We start from the raw sequence: 16,923 nt of genomic DNA on the forward strand, positions 1-16,923 counted from the left end.
TACACACACTTAGGTCTCCCGAGCTTTACAGCGTACTTCCTGTATCGACACTGAACCAACATATGATGTTTGGTGCAGAACAAAACTTACTTAAGAAAGAAGTTATTCCTTAAACTAAATGTAATATAGTTTCATCCTCTTTTAATCAATCAGTTTCTTAACATAAATAATCTGCCCACTTGCATTTTATTGATTCAGTTTATTATAATAAAACCTGCAGGAATATTTGTCCTTCAGTGATCTGAGGGTACCTTGAAGCATTTTTACCACTTTAAATTATTGCATATGCCTTCAGAATCTAGCTTATTATTACTTCTCATCGGGCCTCATTTATTAATGCACAATTCAAACATACAATTTTTGAGCTTGCATTTCTAAAAATTAATAAAAAATTGTGACCTTGTTCCTATGTAGATTCTTAACTTTAAGCTTTCTATGCATCATCTTTGCTGCACAAAGTGGCATCGGCCGTAAGCTTATTTGGGTACGATTATGAAGACGTGGTTCAGGAATACTGTAACCATTTCCTTGGTGCTTGTTGTTAGCAGTGAACTCACTCAATTTTTTTAGGTTAATTTCCTCCTTTTCCTACCCCATGGATTTGCCCTTGGGTGATAGTTGTGGAACCTGCTTAGCTTCTGCGTCTGGGATGGTGGATTTGGATGGAAAGGGTGGAGAGCCCAGACTGACCCCACTACATTTTCTCCTTTATCCCAGGGATGCTTTCCTAGGCTATGTTCCCATGGAGACCAGCCCAAGATTAGGACCTGAGGATACGACCTTTCTCATAATTCATTCTGCTGCTTCCCATGGAACAGCACAACTCCAATTTTTAACATTTCACCTTGTCATAAACAGGAACCCCAATTCACCAAATTAATCTGCTCACACATTATCTGTAAAGATAAAGGTCACTCCCTTTTTTATATATTAGAATCTGATATACTTTCTGTTCTTACTCGAATTCTGTTCTTGTTTGAATATTTGAAGACATTGAAGTAAATGATCTGGGTGTGTGTTATTATGTGTGCATTTAATAAAGAACTTCAGTTCCCAGTGTGCAGTGCGGGTGGTTCACCCCAGAACTGGAAGTGACATCAGTGAGCTGGATGTGCGCACTCAGGTCCAGCTGAGGCCATGAGTTGGTTGCACGCGCTCAATTTGACCTGAAGCCATGACTGTAACTAAATATGTGTTAGCGCTTTTGCGCACACTGCTTGCCTTTATTAAGAACAAACATAACAGTGTATACCGGTCTATTTGAGCAGTGATTGAACATGTGCATAATAGACTTTCATTGAAATTAATATTTCCAACAGACGAAAAAGCAGAGTACAAGGATCACATGTTGAGACTATCTACAATGAATAATGTCTTTTTATTGATTTGAAAGGAGAATCTCTTTCAAAGGAGGTCCCTCGGAAGCCAATGTGCGAGAATGCAGCCAGGAGATGTTGCAGTCCTACCTGACCGATGTGATGGATGCCATTGTGGGTTCGGTAGAGCAGTGCCCCTCTGTTATGCGGGTGGTATTCAAACAGTTACATAAACGCGTGGAAGAGCAGTTTCCAGAAGCTGAGAATGAGGTGAGTCCCAGCAAAGGGATAGCTGAATATGGAGAAATTCCTAGCAAGCGGGTAATTTGTGCTGAGGCTTCATAAGGCATTGGTCTGACCACACTTGGGAGTATTGTAAGCAGTCTTCAGGCTCCATATCTAAGAAAGGATGCACTGGCATTGGAGAGGATCCAGAGGAGGTTCAAGAAGAATGAAAAGGTTAACATATGAGGGGCGTTTGATGGCTCTGGACCTGTACTCACTGGAATTTAGAAAAATGAGGGGGAATCTCATTGAAACCTATCGAATATTGGAAGAACTAGATAAAGTGGTTGTGGAGAGGATGTTTCCTGTAATAGGGGGAGTCTAAGACCAGAGGGCACAGCCTCAGAATACAAGGATATCCCTTTACAACAGAGATGAAGAGGAACTTCTTTAGCCAGACGATGGCGAGTCTGTAGAAGTCACTTCTACAGATGGCTGTGGAGGCTAAGTCATTGGATATATGTAAGGCAGAGGTTGATAGGTTCTTGATTACTAAGGGCATTAAAAGTTACAGGGAGAAGGCAGGAGAATGGGCTTGAGATGGATAGAGTTCCTCTTGTCCTCACCTACCATGCCAGGAGCCTCCACATCCAACAGATCGTTCTACACAACTTTCGCCATCTTCAATGGACCCTACCACCCAAACATATCATTCCCACCGCTCCCTCCGTGATTCTCTTGTCCATTCATCTTTCCCCACTAAACTCGCTCCTGGCACTTAGCCCTGCAGGTGGCAGAAGTGCTACACCTGCCCGTTCACCCTCCTCCTACACCTCCATTCAGGGCCCCAAACAGTCCTTCCAGGTGAGGCAACACCTCACCTATTGGTGCTGTCTACTGTGTGCGGCCTCCTCTGCATTGGTGAGACCTGGCATAGATTGGAGGACTGGTTTGTTGAGCACATCAGCTCCATCCACAAAAAGCAGAATTTCCCAGTGGCCAACCATTTTAATTCCTATGCCCACTCTTGTTCTGACGTGTCAGACTGTGGCCTCTGCTTTTACCATGATGGGTCTACAGTCAAGTTGGAGAAACAACACTTACTTCTAGGTAGACTCCACCCTAATTTCTCCAAATTCTGGTAATTTTCCCCCTCCTCCTTCCCTCTTCTTCATTTCCCCGCTCTGGCCTCATACCTCTTTTCATCATCTGCCTATCACCACCCTCTGGTGCCCCCCTCCTTCCCTTTCTCCCATGATCCCCTCTCCTCGCCTACCAGATTCTCCTCTTCTCCAGCCCTTTACCTCCCAGCTTCACCCACCACCTCCCAGTCAGCCTCATTCCTCTCCCCCTACCTTCTTATTCTGGCATCTTCCCTCTTCCTTTCAGTTCTGATGAAGGGTCTCGGCCTGAAACTTCGACAGTTTATTCGTTTCCATAGACGCTGCCTGACCTGCTGAGTTCCTCCAGCATGCTATGCTTTTGTAACCTCTTGAAATTAATTAGAAATTTAAACGTCACCATAAATTGATAAAGATTTGATTGAAACAGTGATACTGGATTACAGTGATTTAAGTTGCTGCAGATGGCAACCACCTTGTAATTAATTTTGTCTGACTTCATGAACAAGTTCCCTTCATCCTACTGATCCCCTCTATCTTGAACGCATTCCCCTCATCTCACTTCCTACCAAAGTTCAAGCACTGGTGGAATGTATAAGAGGAATGACTTGGTTAGTTATATTCCTGTCTCCTCTTAACCTTGCAACTCCTGCCCTCAACTACTGGCACCACCACCCTGTGCTGATTTCCCCGCCTCCCATTCTTGCATTATGACCCCAACAGTTTGAGTTCAGGACCATGTGTGGGTGGAGGGCCAGATCACCTTATCACATACTTGCTAGGAACCGAAGTCCACGAAAGAAAACCCCTCCAAAACAAGTTTGACAATTCCTCACAGTGTTTCCATTTGTCCTTGGAAATAGTTCAGCCTCAGTGAACAATGCCTAACAATAGAATTGACAGGGGAGAGACTAATGAGCAGATCGAGATTTATTTTCCTTTTCAAGTCCCCAGGTATAGGAAACCCCAATGATTATCAGAGTGCAGCATGAGCTGTTAATTGACTTCCTAAATAACAATAATAATAATAATAATAAATACTTTATTGATCCCGAGTGGGAAATTCTTTTGTTACAGCAGCAACTTAAAAAAAAACACTTAGTAGTGTGCAGACTTGACTAATAATAAAGTACAGAATAATAGTACACACAATAATAATTTACTGATGTGTAATAATTTGCAATAATGTGCAATAATAATGTATGAAATAATAAAACAGAGACTATTGTACTATGGCGTGGGTTCCCAACCTGGAGTCCACTGACACCTTGTTTAATGCTATTGGTTCATGGTTTAAAGAAATGTTTGGAAACCCAGCAGAGGATCCTTTTGTTTAGGCCATGTAATGATCTCACCCTGAATAACTTTCTCGTGAATATTTTGGTCTTGGGCATCTCAATGTATCACTTATGACAAATTTTATTGTGGAGCAGGTGATTGCTCCTGGAAGCAGCCAACAAAAGGAACGGAACCAAGCCTTCACTGTTGCTCTGACAGCTCAAGGCTTGAGAAGGATCTGAGGTGAATTCCTGTAGAGCTTTTAATATGGCAGATGTCCTGAAGAACTGCATAAAAGAAGCGACTGCATGGTGCAGTATGGAAGTGTATGTAAAATGACCTGGTGGGGCTGGTGCCAAGGGTGTAGAAGAGGTCTGGCAGTGATGAAACAATGAGGAGGAGCTTCAGCAGCATTGGGAATGACTGAGATGAAGTTGTGGCAGAGGGACGGAGAGAGAGGCAGTATGGCAAAAATGTGATTTGGTTGGTTTGGAAAGGAACGGGATTTGGAGAGTGAAGTTCATGCTGGGATCAGATAAGACACCAAGGTTGTACAGCATGGAGCTCATTCAGATCCAGTAGCTCAGCATGTGTAGAGTTAATTTTAGTTAAACTGACGGAAAAGTAGTTGCAGTTTTGGTCACCTACCTACAGAAAATGTATCAATAAGATTAAAGGAGAAAATTTACAAGGATGTTGCCCAGACTTGAGGATCTGAGTTACAGAGGAAGAATGAACAGGTTAGGACTTTATTTGCTGGAGCAAAGCAGAATGAGGGGAGATTTGATAGAGGTATGCACAATTATGAGGGGTACAGATAGGGCAAATGCACGTAGGCCTTTTCCACTGAGGTTGAGTGAGACTACAACTACAGGCCATGGGTTCAGGGTGAAAGTTGAAATACTTAAGGGGAATATGAGGGGAACGTCTTCACTCGGAGGGTGATGTAAGCTGCCAGCAGGAGTGGCGGATGCAGGTTTGATTCCAACATTTCAGAGATGTTTGGGTAGGTACATAGTTGGGAGGGGGATGGAGGGCAATGATTTGGGTGCAGGTCGATGAAACCAGGCAGAATAATATTACAGCATGGACTAGAAGGGCCGAAGAGCCTGTTTTTGTGCTGTAGTCCTCCATGACACTGGAAGTACATCTAAGCAATGTTAAATATTAAGTCTTTCTGAGACACGTATACTTAGAAAACCAGTTATTGCAGCATTAAATTGAAATGATTATTTTGGTTTTGACACTTCTGAATGAGTCATCGTTACAATTTCTGCTGTCAGTCCGGGAAGCATGTACAGATTACCCAGTGAGCAACAAAGCCACCTTCACTGTCATAACCAACTGTGAAAATGATTTCAAAAATATTGTGTTTCAAACGCTGAATTATTGGTGCTCTGAGCTCCCAAACTCTGGGGAATTGAAAGTATATTTTAAAAGCTGAGAAACTAATTCTTTGCACATCTGCTTTCATGTTGAAATGTTGCTGAAGCCATTAATGGCACATAGTTTGTGAGTAGTGACAGCTTGTCCCAGTGTTGTCTTTGCTTTCTTTTAATTTATGGCAAAATAGAACTAGACATGCACACGACATAGGAAAGCTGGCAGACCTCCCAAACTACCTGACACTGTCGGGATATCTCTGTGAAGTAGATGGAGTGTAATTGGAGAGCTTTTTTTTTCAAAGACAGTGGGCCAAGTGGTCTCATTTTATTGAGTTTGGTTATCTTTTTCTGTTTTGTCTAACAAGATTAAGAGAAACAAGATGTTGCAGTATAAGTACACTTGAGTTCCAGTGTGAATGTGGTTTGATAAGTTATGAATCTGTCCCCAGAATATAATGTTCTTCTGAAAAGAATCTCTGCACACAATTTGTAGCTGAAACTCTCAATGCTTTCAAAGGTTCAAAGGTTTATTTTATTATCGAAGTATGTATGCAGAATACAACCCTGGGATCTGTCTTCTCCAGATAGACAGAAAATACTGAAAACCATGGAGTAGTTGAAAGAAAGACGTCAATTCTTCCCGTCAAGCTGCCATTACGTTGTGAAATTGATAGCAACTTTTGGGGGCCTGATGTGCTATTAAAAATTCAGAAACTGCTCTCAGCGATACTTTGCTATCAAAAATGAAAATGCTTTTTGAAATCATTGAGTTGATATGAACTCAATTATAGTTTACAAATGCCCGACTTTATGTACATTCTCTACACGAGGATGAGCATTTAAGAGACTGATGGTGTAGTTTTGCTTGCCGCTGCAAAGCTGCACACATCTCCTGCTACTTGGGAGCTCAGTTTGCTGTCACATTTCTGTATTTCAGACTGTTCAGGTTCCGAACAGTTCAGGGAACAGAGCCCTGCCGAAACCTTCAGGACCTAAATTCATGCTGTAGGAATTATTTAAAAGTAATGCATCATTGAATGAAATGTAACTGCATTATTAGTGGCATATGAAGTCATTATTCATACTAAAGGCTGGTCTGACCCAGAAAAGTGCATTTTGGAAGTGTCATATTATCTCAGAATAATTATTTCATTATTCCAGTTTAGTAGGAGAGTTTATCTTTCTTTTTCTTTTTTTTTGTAATATAATTTTTATTGAGTTTTCAAAAAGAATACATGAAAAGATAAAATCTACCCTCCCCCCCCCGCATATATAGTCCTACGTAAAAAGAAAGAAAAGAGAAAAAAAAAAGAGCCGCCTGGGTATAGGAAGGTTTCCACATGCTCCATGGGATTCAAAATTAATTTGGTATAATTATTCGTTACTTTCCCCAAGCGACCAAGATCTTTATCGGAGCACTTAAATATGCCATCCTATCTTTTGTAAATAAGGGCGCCAAATATTCAAAAATGTTACATATTTATCTCTTAAATTATAAGTAATTTTTTCGAGTGGAATAGAACTAGCCATTTCATTATTCCAACAATCCATACTTAAATACGAATCAGATTTCCAAGTAACTGCTATAGTCTTCTTAGCTACTGCCAATGCAATTTTTATAAATTCTTTCTGATATTTATTCAATTTAAGTTTCGGCTTTATCCCTTCAATATCACCTATTAGAAATAATACAGGGTTATGTGGAAGTTGAGTTCCAGTAATTTGTTCCAATAAGACTCTTAAATTTATCCAAAAGGGTTGAATTTTAAAACAAGACCAAGTAGAATGTAAAAAAGTACCAATTCCTTGATTACACCGAAAGCATTTATCGGATAGATTTGAATTTAATCTATTTATTTTTTGTGGTGTAATATATAATTGGTGTAAAAAATTATATTGTACTAATCTAACTCGAACATTTATTGTATTTGTCATACTGTCAAGACAGAGTCTTGGCCAATTTGTTTCATCAATATTAATATTCAGATCTGTTTCCCATTTTTGCTTTGACTTATGGGTTCCTTGTTTAATTGTCTGTCCTTGAATCAAATTATACATACAAGAAATAAATTTTTTAATTTTCCCTTTTTGAATTAAAATTTCAATTTCATTAGGTTTTGGCAAAAACATTGTTTGACCCATCTTACCTTTTAAGTAAGCCCTTAATTGAAAGTAACAAAAGAAAGTATTATTTGATATTTTATATTTATCCTTTAATTGTTCAAATGACATCAATATACCTCGTTCAAAACAATCTCCTATAAATTTAATCCCTTTTTGGTACCAATTATATAAAAGTTGATTGTCCATTGTAAAAGGAATAAGTCTGTTTTGGAACAAAGGTCTCCTTGCTAATAGAGATTTCTGTGTTTCATTATCAACATTTATCTTATTCCATAGATCAATCAACTGTGTTAATATAGGAGATTCTTTCTTTTCCCGTATCCATTTAGATTCCCATTTATATATAAAATCTTCAGGTCTATTTTCTCCTATCTTGTCTAATTCTATTTTAATCCATGCTGGTTTTCGATCATCGAAGAAAGATGCAATAAATCTAAGTTGATTTGCTTTATAATAGTTTTTAAAGTTTGGAAGTTGTAGCCCTCCTAACCCAAATTTACATGTCAATTTTTCCAATGATATTCTTGACATTTTACCTTTCCAAAGAAATTTTCTCACATTTATTTAACTCTTGAAAAAATTTCTGTGGCAATTGTATTGGTAATGTTTGAAACAAATACTGTAATCTAGGAAATATATTCATTTTTACAACATTGACTCTACCTACTAATGTTATTGGTAGTATCATCCATTTGTCAAAATCTTCTTGAATTTTTTTCAATAGTGGTAAATAATTAAATTTATATAAATTCTTTACATCATTATCAAGTCTTATACCTAAATACTTTATACCATTTACCGGCCATCTAAATTGGGTTACTAATCGACATTGACTATAGTCTCCTTTAGTAAGAGGTAAAATTTCACTTTTATCCCAATTTATTTTGTAACCTGATACCTTCCCATATTCATCCAATCTAGAAGATAATTTATGTAACGAATGTTGTGGGTTTGTTAAGTAAATCAAAACATCATCGGCAAAAAGATTAATTTTATATTCCTCCTGATTAACTCTAAAACCCATAATATCTGGATCAATTCTGACTAGTTCTGCTAATGGCTCTATTGCCAGTACAAATAAAGCAGGTGATAATGGACAACCTTGTCTAGTTGACCTTTTTAACTGGAATGGTGTTGAAATTTGAGAGTTTGTCACTACTTTAGCCTTAGGGTTAGAATTTAAAGTTTTAATCCAATTTATAAAAGATGTTCCTAACCCATATTTTTCTAATACTTTAAATAAAAAATCCCATTCTAATCTATCAAATGCTTTTTCTGCATCTAAGGCTACTACTATACTCTTCTCGTCCCTTTTTTGTGCCAAATGAATTATACTGAGTAGCCGGGTTACATTATCTGCCAATTGTCTATTTTTAATAAATCCTGTTTAATCCATATGTATTAATTTTGGTAAATATTTAGATAATCTATTCGATAAAATTTTTGCTATTATTTTATAATCCGTATTCAATAAAGAAATAGGCCTGTATGATGTTGGTTTCATAGGATCTCTGTCTTTTTTTGGCAATACTATTACAATCGCTGTTGAAAAAGATTCTGGAAGTTTATGTATCTTTTCTGCTTGACGTATTAGTTCCATAAAGAGAGGAAATAATAAATCTTTAAATTTTTTATAAAATTCAGGTGGAAAACCATCTTCTCCTGGAGATTTATTACTTTGGAGTGATCCTAAAGCTTCTTCAACTTCTTTTAATGTAAAAGGCATATCTAATTCCTTCTGTTCTTCCAAATTCAATTTTGGAAGAGATACTTGTGATAAAAACCTTTCTATCTCATTAACATCATTTTGGGATTCTGATTGATATAATTCAGAATAGAAATTTTTAAAGGTTTCATTTATTTCAAGAGGTTTATAAGATATTTTATTTGCCCTTGTTCTAATTGTATATATTGTTTTGGAAGCTTGTTCTGTTTTCAACTGCCAGGCAAGAATTTTATGTGCTCTCTCACCTAACTCATAATACCTTTGTTTAGTTCTTATAATTGCTTTTTCCATTCTGTATGTCTGAAGTGTATTATATTGTAACTTCTTATTGACAAGTTGCCTTCGTTGTTCTTCTGACATATATCTTTGAGATTCTTTTTCTATTTTTGTAATCTCTTTTTCCAATTGATCTAGTTCTGCCATATATTCTTTCTTAATTTTAGACGTATAACTTATTATCTGGCCCCTAAGATATGCTTTCATCGCATCCCATAATATAAATTTATCATCCACTGAATGAAAATTTGTATCCAAAAAAAATTGAATCTGCTTTTTCATAAAATCACAAAAATCATGACGTTTTAATAATGTTGAATTAAATCTCCATCTATAAGCCACTTCTTCCTTATCATCCATTATTATTGTCATTAATAAAGGAGAATGATCTGATAATATTCTTGCATTATATTCCATATTTTTCACTCTGTGTTGAATATGCATTGATAATAGAAAAAAATCTATCCTTGAGTAAGTTTTATGTCTATGGGAATAGAACAAATCCAGGGGAGCGAGATAGATTGAAGATGAAGATTAGGTCAAAGAATGGACTTGTTGGATTTTTGAAGGTGGATGAATGTATAAATATATTATTAATTATACGAGGGGGCTAAGAAAGGTTAAAATTGGAGGAATATTAGTTGGGAATAGTAACACTAATTTTGTCTATATATATATATAATTTTTTTTGTTGCGGGGGAGCTGGAAGAAGCACTGACCAATTGCTACGCTAATCATGTGTGCAAGTGTGGCTTTTGCCACGACCCGTAAAATGGAGGGGGGTAGTGTTGTGTATCTTTCATTCACAACATTAGTGGGGGGGGTACTTTGTTTTTTCTTTTTTTGTATTCTTTCTATCTTTTTTTTTCTCTTTGCCTGGAAGGTTGGGAGGGAAACACATAGCAACATGGTGAAGTTTAAAGAGATTCCCCAAGGAACTATGAGAGTTGAGAAGATAAGTAATGTTTTAGATTGGAGTAACTTTGTTAAGAATAATGACTAATTTATTGAATTTTTTGAGTTTTAATGTTAATGGGCTTAATGGACCAGTGAAAAGAAAAAGAATCTTAACACATATTAAAAAAATGAAGATAGATTTAGCTTTTTTACAGGAAACGCACCTAACAGAAACAGAACATCAGAAACTAAAGAGAGATTGGGTGGGTAGTGTTGTTGCGGCTTCATTTAATTCAAAAGCGAGGGAAGTAGCAATTTTGATCAATAAAACGTTACCAATTAGAATGCAAAATGTAATAACTGATTCTGCGGGGAGATATGTGATTATACATTGTCAACTTTTTTCTGAACTATGGACTTTTATGAATATTTATGCACCAAACGAAAATGATGCAGAATTCATACAAGAAGCTTTTTTGAATTTGGCGGATGCACATGAAAAAATATTAATTGGAGGAGACTTTAATATTTGCTTAGACCCAGTCTTAGATAGATCAACCAAGGTTGTTATAAAATCGAAGGTAGTAGATTTAACTTTCTCCTTGATGAAAGATTTAAATTTGATTGATATATGGAGAAGAATCAATCCTAAAGAAAGAGACTATCTTTCTTTTTCAAAGTTTATGCATAACATCACAATTTCTACCTTAATCATATTGAGTGTCTGAAATAGTATGGAAATCGTATTCTTTAATCGGTGCAGATGAAGGTTCTCGAAGCTGAAACATGGCCTCCTCTACTGCCGCGATGAGGCCACACACAAGTTGGAGGAGCAACACCTTGTATTCCGTCTGGGTAGCTTCCAACCTGATGGCATGAACATCCATTTCTTGAACTTCTGGTAATTGCCCCCCATCCCTTCACCATTCCCCATTCCCATTTCCCTCTCCCACCTTCCCTGTTCATCACCTCCCTCTGGTGTTCCTTCCCCTTCCCTTTCTTTCATGGCCTTCTGCCCTCTCCTATCAGATAACCCCTTCTCCAACCCTTAATCTCTTCCACCAATCAACTTCCCAGCTCTTTACTTCACTCCTCCCCATCTCCTGTTTCAACTATCAACTGCCACCTTGTACTTCTTCCACCCCTCCCCCCATCTTCTTACTCTGACTTCCCATTCTTTTTTCCAGTCTCAATGAAGGGTCTCACCCCAAAATGTCAACTGTTTACTCTTCTCCATAATGTTTCCTGGCCTGCTGAGTTCCTCCAGCATGTTGGATGTGTTGCCTGAAACGATGGCTGTCCATTTTCCTCTCTAGATGCTGCCTACCTGACTGAGTTCCTCCAGCTGCCACACACACTAAATGCTGGAGGATCTCGGCAGGTCAGACAGCATCTATGGAAATGAATAAACGGTCGTCATCTTAGGATGAGACCCTTCCTCCAGCTTCTTTGTGCGTTGTTCCAGATTTCAGCATCTGCAGTCTCTTGTCCTTTAATGTGAGTTTGCTGTGTTCTTTATTGTTAATTCCAATTTGCTTCACAGATCTAGTGAAGCAGAATGCAATTAACTCCTAGAAAAGGGGAACTATCTTCATAGACTTCACCAGGGCTCCTTAGCGATGGCACCACTGAAAGATTTCAAGCCAGCAGATGGATGCAATTGGATCATTTAACCTGGTGTACAGAGTCTGAATGTGATCAGATAACAACTACCCAGGTCGTGCTCCCTTCTCGCTGCTGCCTTCAGGAAGAAGGTACTGGAGCTTCAGGCCTCTCACCGCCACGTTCAGGAGCAGTAACTAGCCCTCATCCGGATATCTTCATTCAACTTCATTTGCCTCATCATTGAAATGTTCCCACAACCTATGGAGTCACCTTCTGTTATGTTTTGTAACTTCAAAACATTAAAGTAATTCAAGAAACTGAAAATATGGGTCTAGTTTGAGTTTACTTTATCAAACGTATCACATGGTAATGACGTATGCAGTTTACGTATTTTTATATATAACCTGTAATTATTTAAACGAACGAGAATGCTTAATCAAACAAATATTATTGAACTATTAAATATGCAACACTTTCAAGGACTTGTCATCTCCTGTTCTCGATATTAATTGCTTATTTATTATTGTTGTTATTGGCAAAGTTTGTTGTCTTCTGCACGCTGGTTGAACGCCCTAGTTGGCCAGTCTTCCATTGATGCTGTAATGTTAATACTCTATAGATTTACTCAGTATGCCCACAAGAAAGTGAATCTCGGGGTTGTATAAGGTGACATATGTGTGCTTTGATAGTAACTTTACTTTGAACTTTTAAACTTATTTCCCTTTACAAGCGGAGAGTGGGCTGATGGTTGGTCCCTGATTGTGATAGGCATTTATATATGTTATTTTTAAAATTTTATTTCTAGGATGTGAAGTACTTGGCTATTAGTGGTTTCCTGTTTCTGAGGTTCTTTGCTCCAGCTATCCTAACACCAAAACTCTTCAGTCTCCGAGATCATCACGCTGATAAAAGAACGGGAAGGACACTGCTGCTTTTAGCAAAGGTGACATTTTTTTCCTCTCCTGAACTGTTTACTGCAGAGAATCAGGTAGATGCAGACACAGTATGAATGTGAGCTATTGCCAACAGTGTGATCAGTGTAAAACACTGTTTGGGGTTTTGAGTGAAATCTTGGTTGAGTTGTTGATGCTTCTCTTTGCACCTTGAGGCAGCCTCGCCCTTTCTTCAGCATTCTGTCTGTGTTAATGAGGGCAGTTCCAGGCGTTGACACTCAACCCAGCACAGATGGAAAGCGTGCAAGGAGCCAGCCGGATTTGAACCCTAGACCACTCAATTCAAAGTCTGGTGCTGATGCTACTACACCACCAGCTGGCTTGGTTGGGTAGGCAGTGATGAAAGCATATTCTGTGGTAATTTTTCACGCTGGTACTTAACCAACATAATATTCCAGGAAATGCTGGTCCAGAATTGAGGAAATACTCAGCAGCAATGATCAGCATGTCTAGTTTTGACTTGCTCATTTTTATTTTCTTCGTAAAGTGGTCATCCTGGCAAAACAACCTTTTTTTTTTGGCCTGTCCATAATGATGTTTCAACTAAATAAGGTAAGTTGAAGAGGGCATGTTATGTAACGTGCTGACTACAATTGTCTTCCGGTGAAATATAAGTAAAAGTAATATGGATTTTAACAAAACTTTGGTGGCCTTCCTGTAGATTTTCAAGTGCTATTCCAGAAATGCAATTCATATTGAACTCGTGCATTGCACATACCATAATCACTATGCCTTTGAACCACACCACATTTCTCAGCAAGAAGCTTCACCAGTGATAATTACTGTTAGAAGGTGGTGTCTGTGGTGGAAGAAGGGTTCACGGCTCCAGACGATGGAGGTTGAGTATATGTTGCACTTGACCCAACTGCACAAAAATATACTCATAAAACTGCAATATAAGTTGAATTGGTGATAGTATGGAGAAGGATTTCATGGAAAATGTTGTAATGTGGACAAAGTCACTGGAAAGACATAGCTGGGAGATATGAAGTAGTCTTTTATTTGACACTTGGTACGTGGCCAAGTGGTTAAGGCATTCGTCTAGTGATCTGAAGGTCACTAGTTTGAGCCTCAGCTGAGGCAGCGTGTTGTGTCCTTGAGCAAGGTACTTAACCACGCATTGCTCTGCAACAACACCGGTGCCAGGCTGTATCGGCCCTAGTGCCCTTCCCTTGGACAACATCAGTGGCGTGGAGAGGGGAGACTTGCAGCATGGGCAACTGCCGGTCTTCCATATAATTTTGCCCAGGCCTGCGCCCTGGAAACCTTCCAAGGCACAAATCCATGGTCTCACGAGACTAACGGATGCCTATAATTATTTGAAAAAATGAAACATAGCAAGCATCATATTGAGAGAAGAGGCCTGCTCAATCTGACATTGCATGACATTTTATATGTTAAAAGATCACAGGGCAATTCTATATTTACAATGCATCTACAATGCTTCCTTAGAACTACATATAGCTTTCACACCTCCTTCTTCGCACCCACACTCCAGACAACCAAAATAAATGTCAATCTGCATTTTCTGTTTTTTCGATCAACAGCTCTAGGAACCTATTGTCCAGAGCTGCATTTTAAATTTAATCTACAGTTCACGTTCAGGTCTAAGAACAATCATGGTCACGGATGGAGATAGACCATGATCACCAACACCACATAATGATGATGATGATTGTTCATTTTCAAAATTCTAATTTTCTTTGCTTATACTCTAACAGATCTATTATGGTAATATTATTAGTCATTTGATAGGAGTTTCCCACCATTGATAAACATAGAAGATGATACCTGTAAGTTATTTTATTATATAAACCAGTGGCGTGTGCTTTCATTCCTGCTGAAAGAATTAGTACAGAAAGACACTGAGAATATTGTATTTGCCTTGTGCATTACTTTAATTAACTTTGATGCACTTGGTTTCAGGTCAGAGATTTTGCAGTTACATCATTTTGTATTGTTTATTAAAAGTACTTCTGTTGCCATGCTTCAAAGAGCACATATTTTGGTGGCTTTGGGCATTCATCATCCTTTCAATATGTTTCTACTGTTACACAAAGATAATTCTATCCCAGTTGTCATCCTTGATTAAATGGTCCAGTGGCAAACTGAATTTGCTGCTTCCTGTCTGCATTCCCCATGACACCACCTAATTCATTATTCATTCAAGTTTCCATTGTGATTTCAGCAATTTCCTGCTCAGCCTGCACAACAATGATACAATACAAATGTTATTTCCAAGTGTACCTTGTGAAAAAGTTTTAGCTGGTTCGGTTTCTCTTGATTATGTCAATAATAGAATAAAAATGCTGGAGAGAAAGTTCAGATTAATGTTTCAGGTAAGATCTTCTGTCAGAGCAGCAGGCAAAAGCAGCAAAACTACTGATTAAGATAGAATGACAAGGGTTTATATGCAGTAGGAGTTCAAATTCAGAAGTGCATTCAACAGAGACAAGCTGCAGTTCAAATACGGTAGCCAGTGAATTAATTTTAACACGAGAAATGGATGAAGTCTATTTCATCCAGCCATCTGACACTGGGGCGGCAGGGTAGCACAGTGGTCAGCACAATGCTTTACCGTACCAGAGACCCCAGGTTCGATTCCCACCACTGCCTGTAAGGAGTTTGTATCTTCTCCCTGTGACCACGTGGGTGTCCTCCACTGTTCCTGTTTCCTCCCACAGTCCAAAACGTACCAGTTGGTAGGTTAATTGGTCATAGTAACTTGACCTGTGATTATGCTAGGGTTAAACCAGAGGTTACTGGGTGGCATAGCTTGAATCTTTTACATTTGACCTTGTATCTACTGCCCTTTCACACTTGACCTTGTACCTACTGCCCTTTCACATTTGACCTTGTAGCTACTGCCCTTTCACACTTGACCTTGTACCTACTGCCCTTTTACGTTTGACCTTGTACCTACTGCCCTTTCACATTTGACCTTGTAGCTACTGCCCTTTCACACTTGACCTTGTACCTACTGCCCTTTCACATTTGACCTTGTATCTACGGTCCTCATTCTATCTCTCTGTCACTGCATGTGGTCTATAAAGTTAAACATGAATTCTGTCAGACACATGGATAGGGAAAAGGTATTCCAGCAGTGACGGGTTTATCTGTGTTTTAATCTTTCAGGCTGTGCAGTGTATCGGTAACCTGGGTCTTCAGTTGGGACATGGTAAAGAGCTCTGGATGACTCCCCTACACCCTTTCATTTTGCAGAGTGTTAGCTGCGTGAAGGACTTCCTTGATAAATTAATAGACATCGATAATGAAAATGGTGAGTCTTTTATTTAATTAAATGAAGACAATATGGTGCATGTTAAATTTAATTACATGCTCCGTAATTTGATTACCTTCTTACAAGGCAGGCATTGTCCAGAGTATCAGTGAGCTGCAAGCACTCTGGGCTCAGATGCATAACCCTCCTCTACAGACACTGGAGCACAAATATCCGGGCAGTGGTTCCAGTGTGTTATTGTTTCACTGTTGGAGGCACCGCTCTTTCAAAGCACATGCTAAATCTGCTGTTACTTCGAAGAGAAGGGAACCATTCCTGATTTGTTCTTTGGAAAAATATTTATTTGTCTGATCATCACTACATTGGATTTGTGGAAGCATGCTATGTATAAACTGACTGATTTGTTTCTTACATTACAGCAGAAATGCACTTCAAAAGTACTTTAGTTCCCCACAACTTCCCAGAGCAGGCCCTCAGACCCCTTGGTTAATGGCATAAGAAAAAGTTGGGAATCCTGTCCCAGAGGAACTCAGCAGGTCAGGCAGCATCTATGGAAAAGAATAAAGAGCTGACGTTTGAGGCCGAGACCCCTCATCAGGACTTATTCCTTTCCACAGATGCTGCCTGACCTGCTGAGTTCCTCCGGCATTTTGTGTGCATTGTTCTGGATTTCCAGCATCTGCAGAATCACTAGTGTTTATCAGAAGTACTTTGCTGGCTGTAATGCATTTGGGATAGAGAAAACTGAAAGGTGATGTACACATCCTCCTTTCCAG

General features: G+C 38.7%; 1 protein-coding gene across 1 annotated transcript in view; it reads left to right on the forward strand.

The window, feature by feature from the left end:
- The window catches only part of LOC134338523 (rasGAP-activating-like protein 1), a 304,354-nt gene that overhangs the window by 234,781 nt on the left and 52,650 nt on the right, over positions 1 to 16,923 (forward strand). The window contains exons 14-16 of the mRNA XM_063034413.1: positions 1,394 to 1,586; positions 12,759 to 12,896; positions 16,042 to 16,186. Coding sequence (XP_062890483.1) covers positions 1,394 to 1,586; positions 12,759 to 12,896; positions 16,042 to 16,186 — 476 coding nt within the window. The remainder of the gene's footprint in view (positions 1 to 1,393; positions 1,587 to 12,758; positions 12,897 to 16,041; positions 16,187 to 16,923) is intronic.

This window comes from Mobula hypostoma, chromosome 27, assembly GCF_963921235.1.
Source record: "Mobula hypostoma chromosome 27, sMobHyp1.1, whole genome shotgun sequence".
Classification (NCBI taxonomy): Eukaryota; Metazoa; Chordata; class Chondrichthyes; order Myliobatiformes; family Myliobatidae; genus Mobula; species Mobula hypostoma.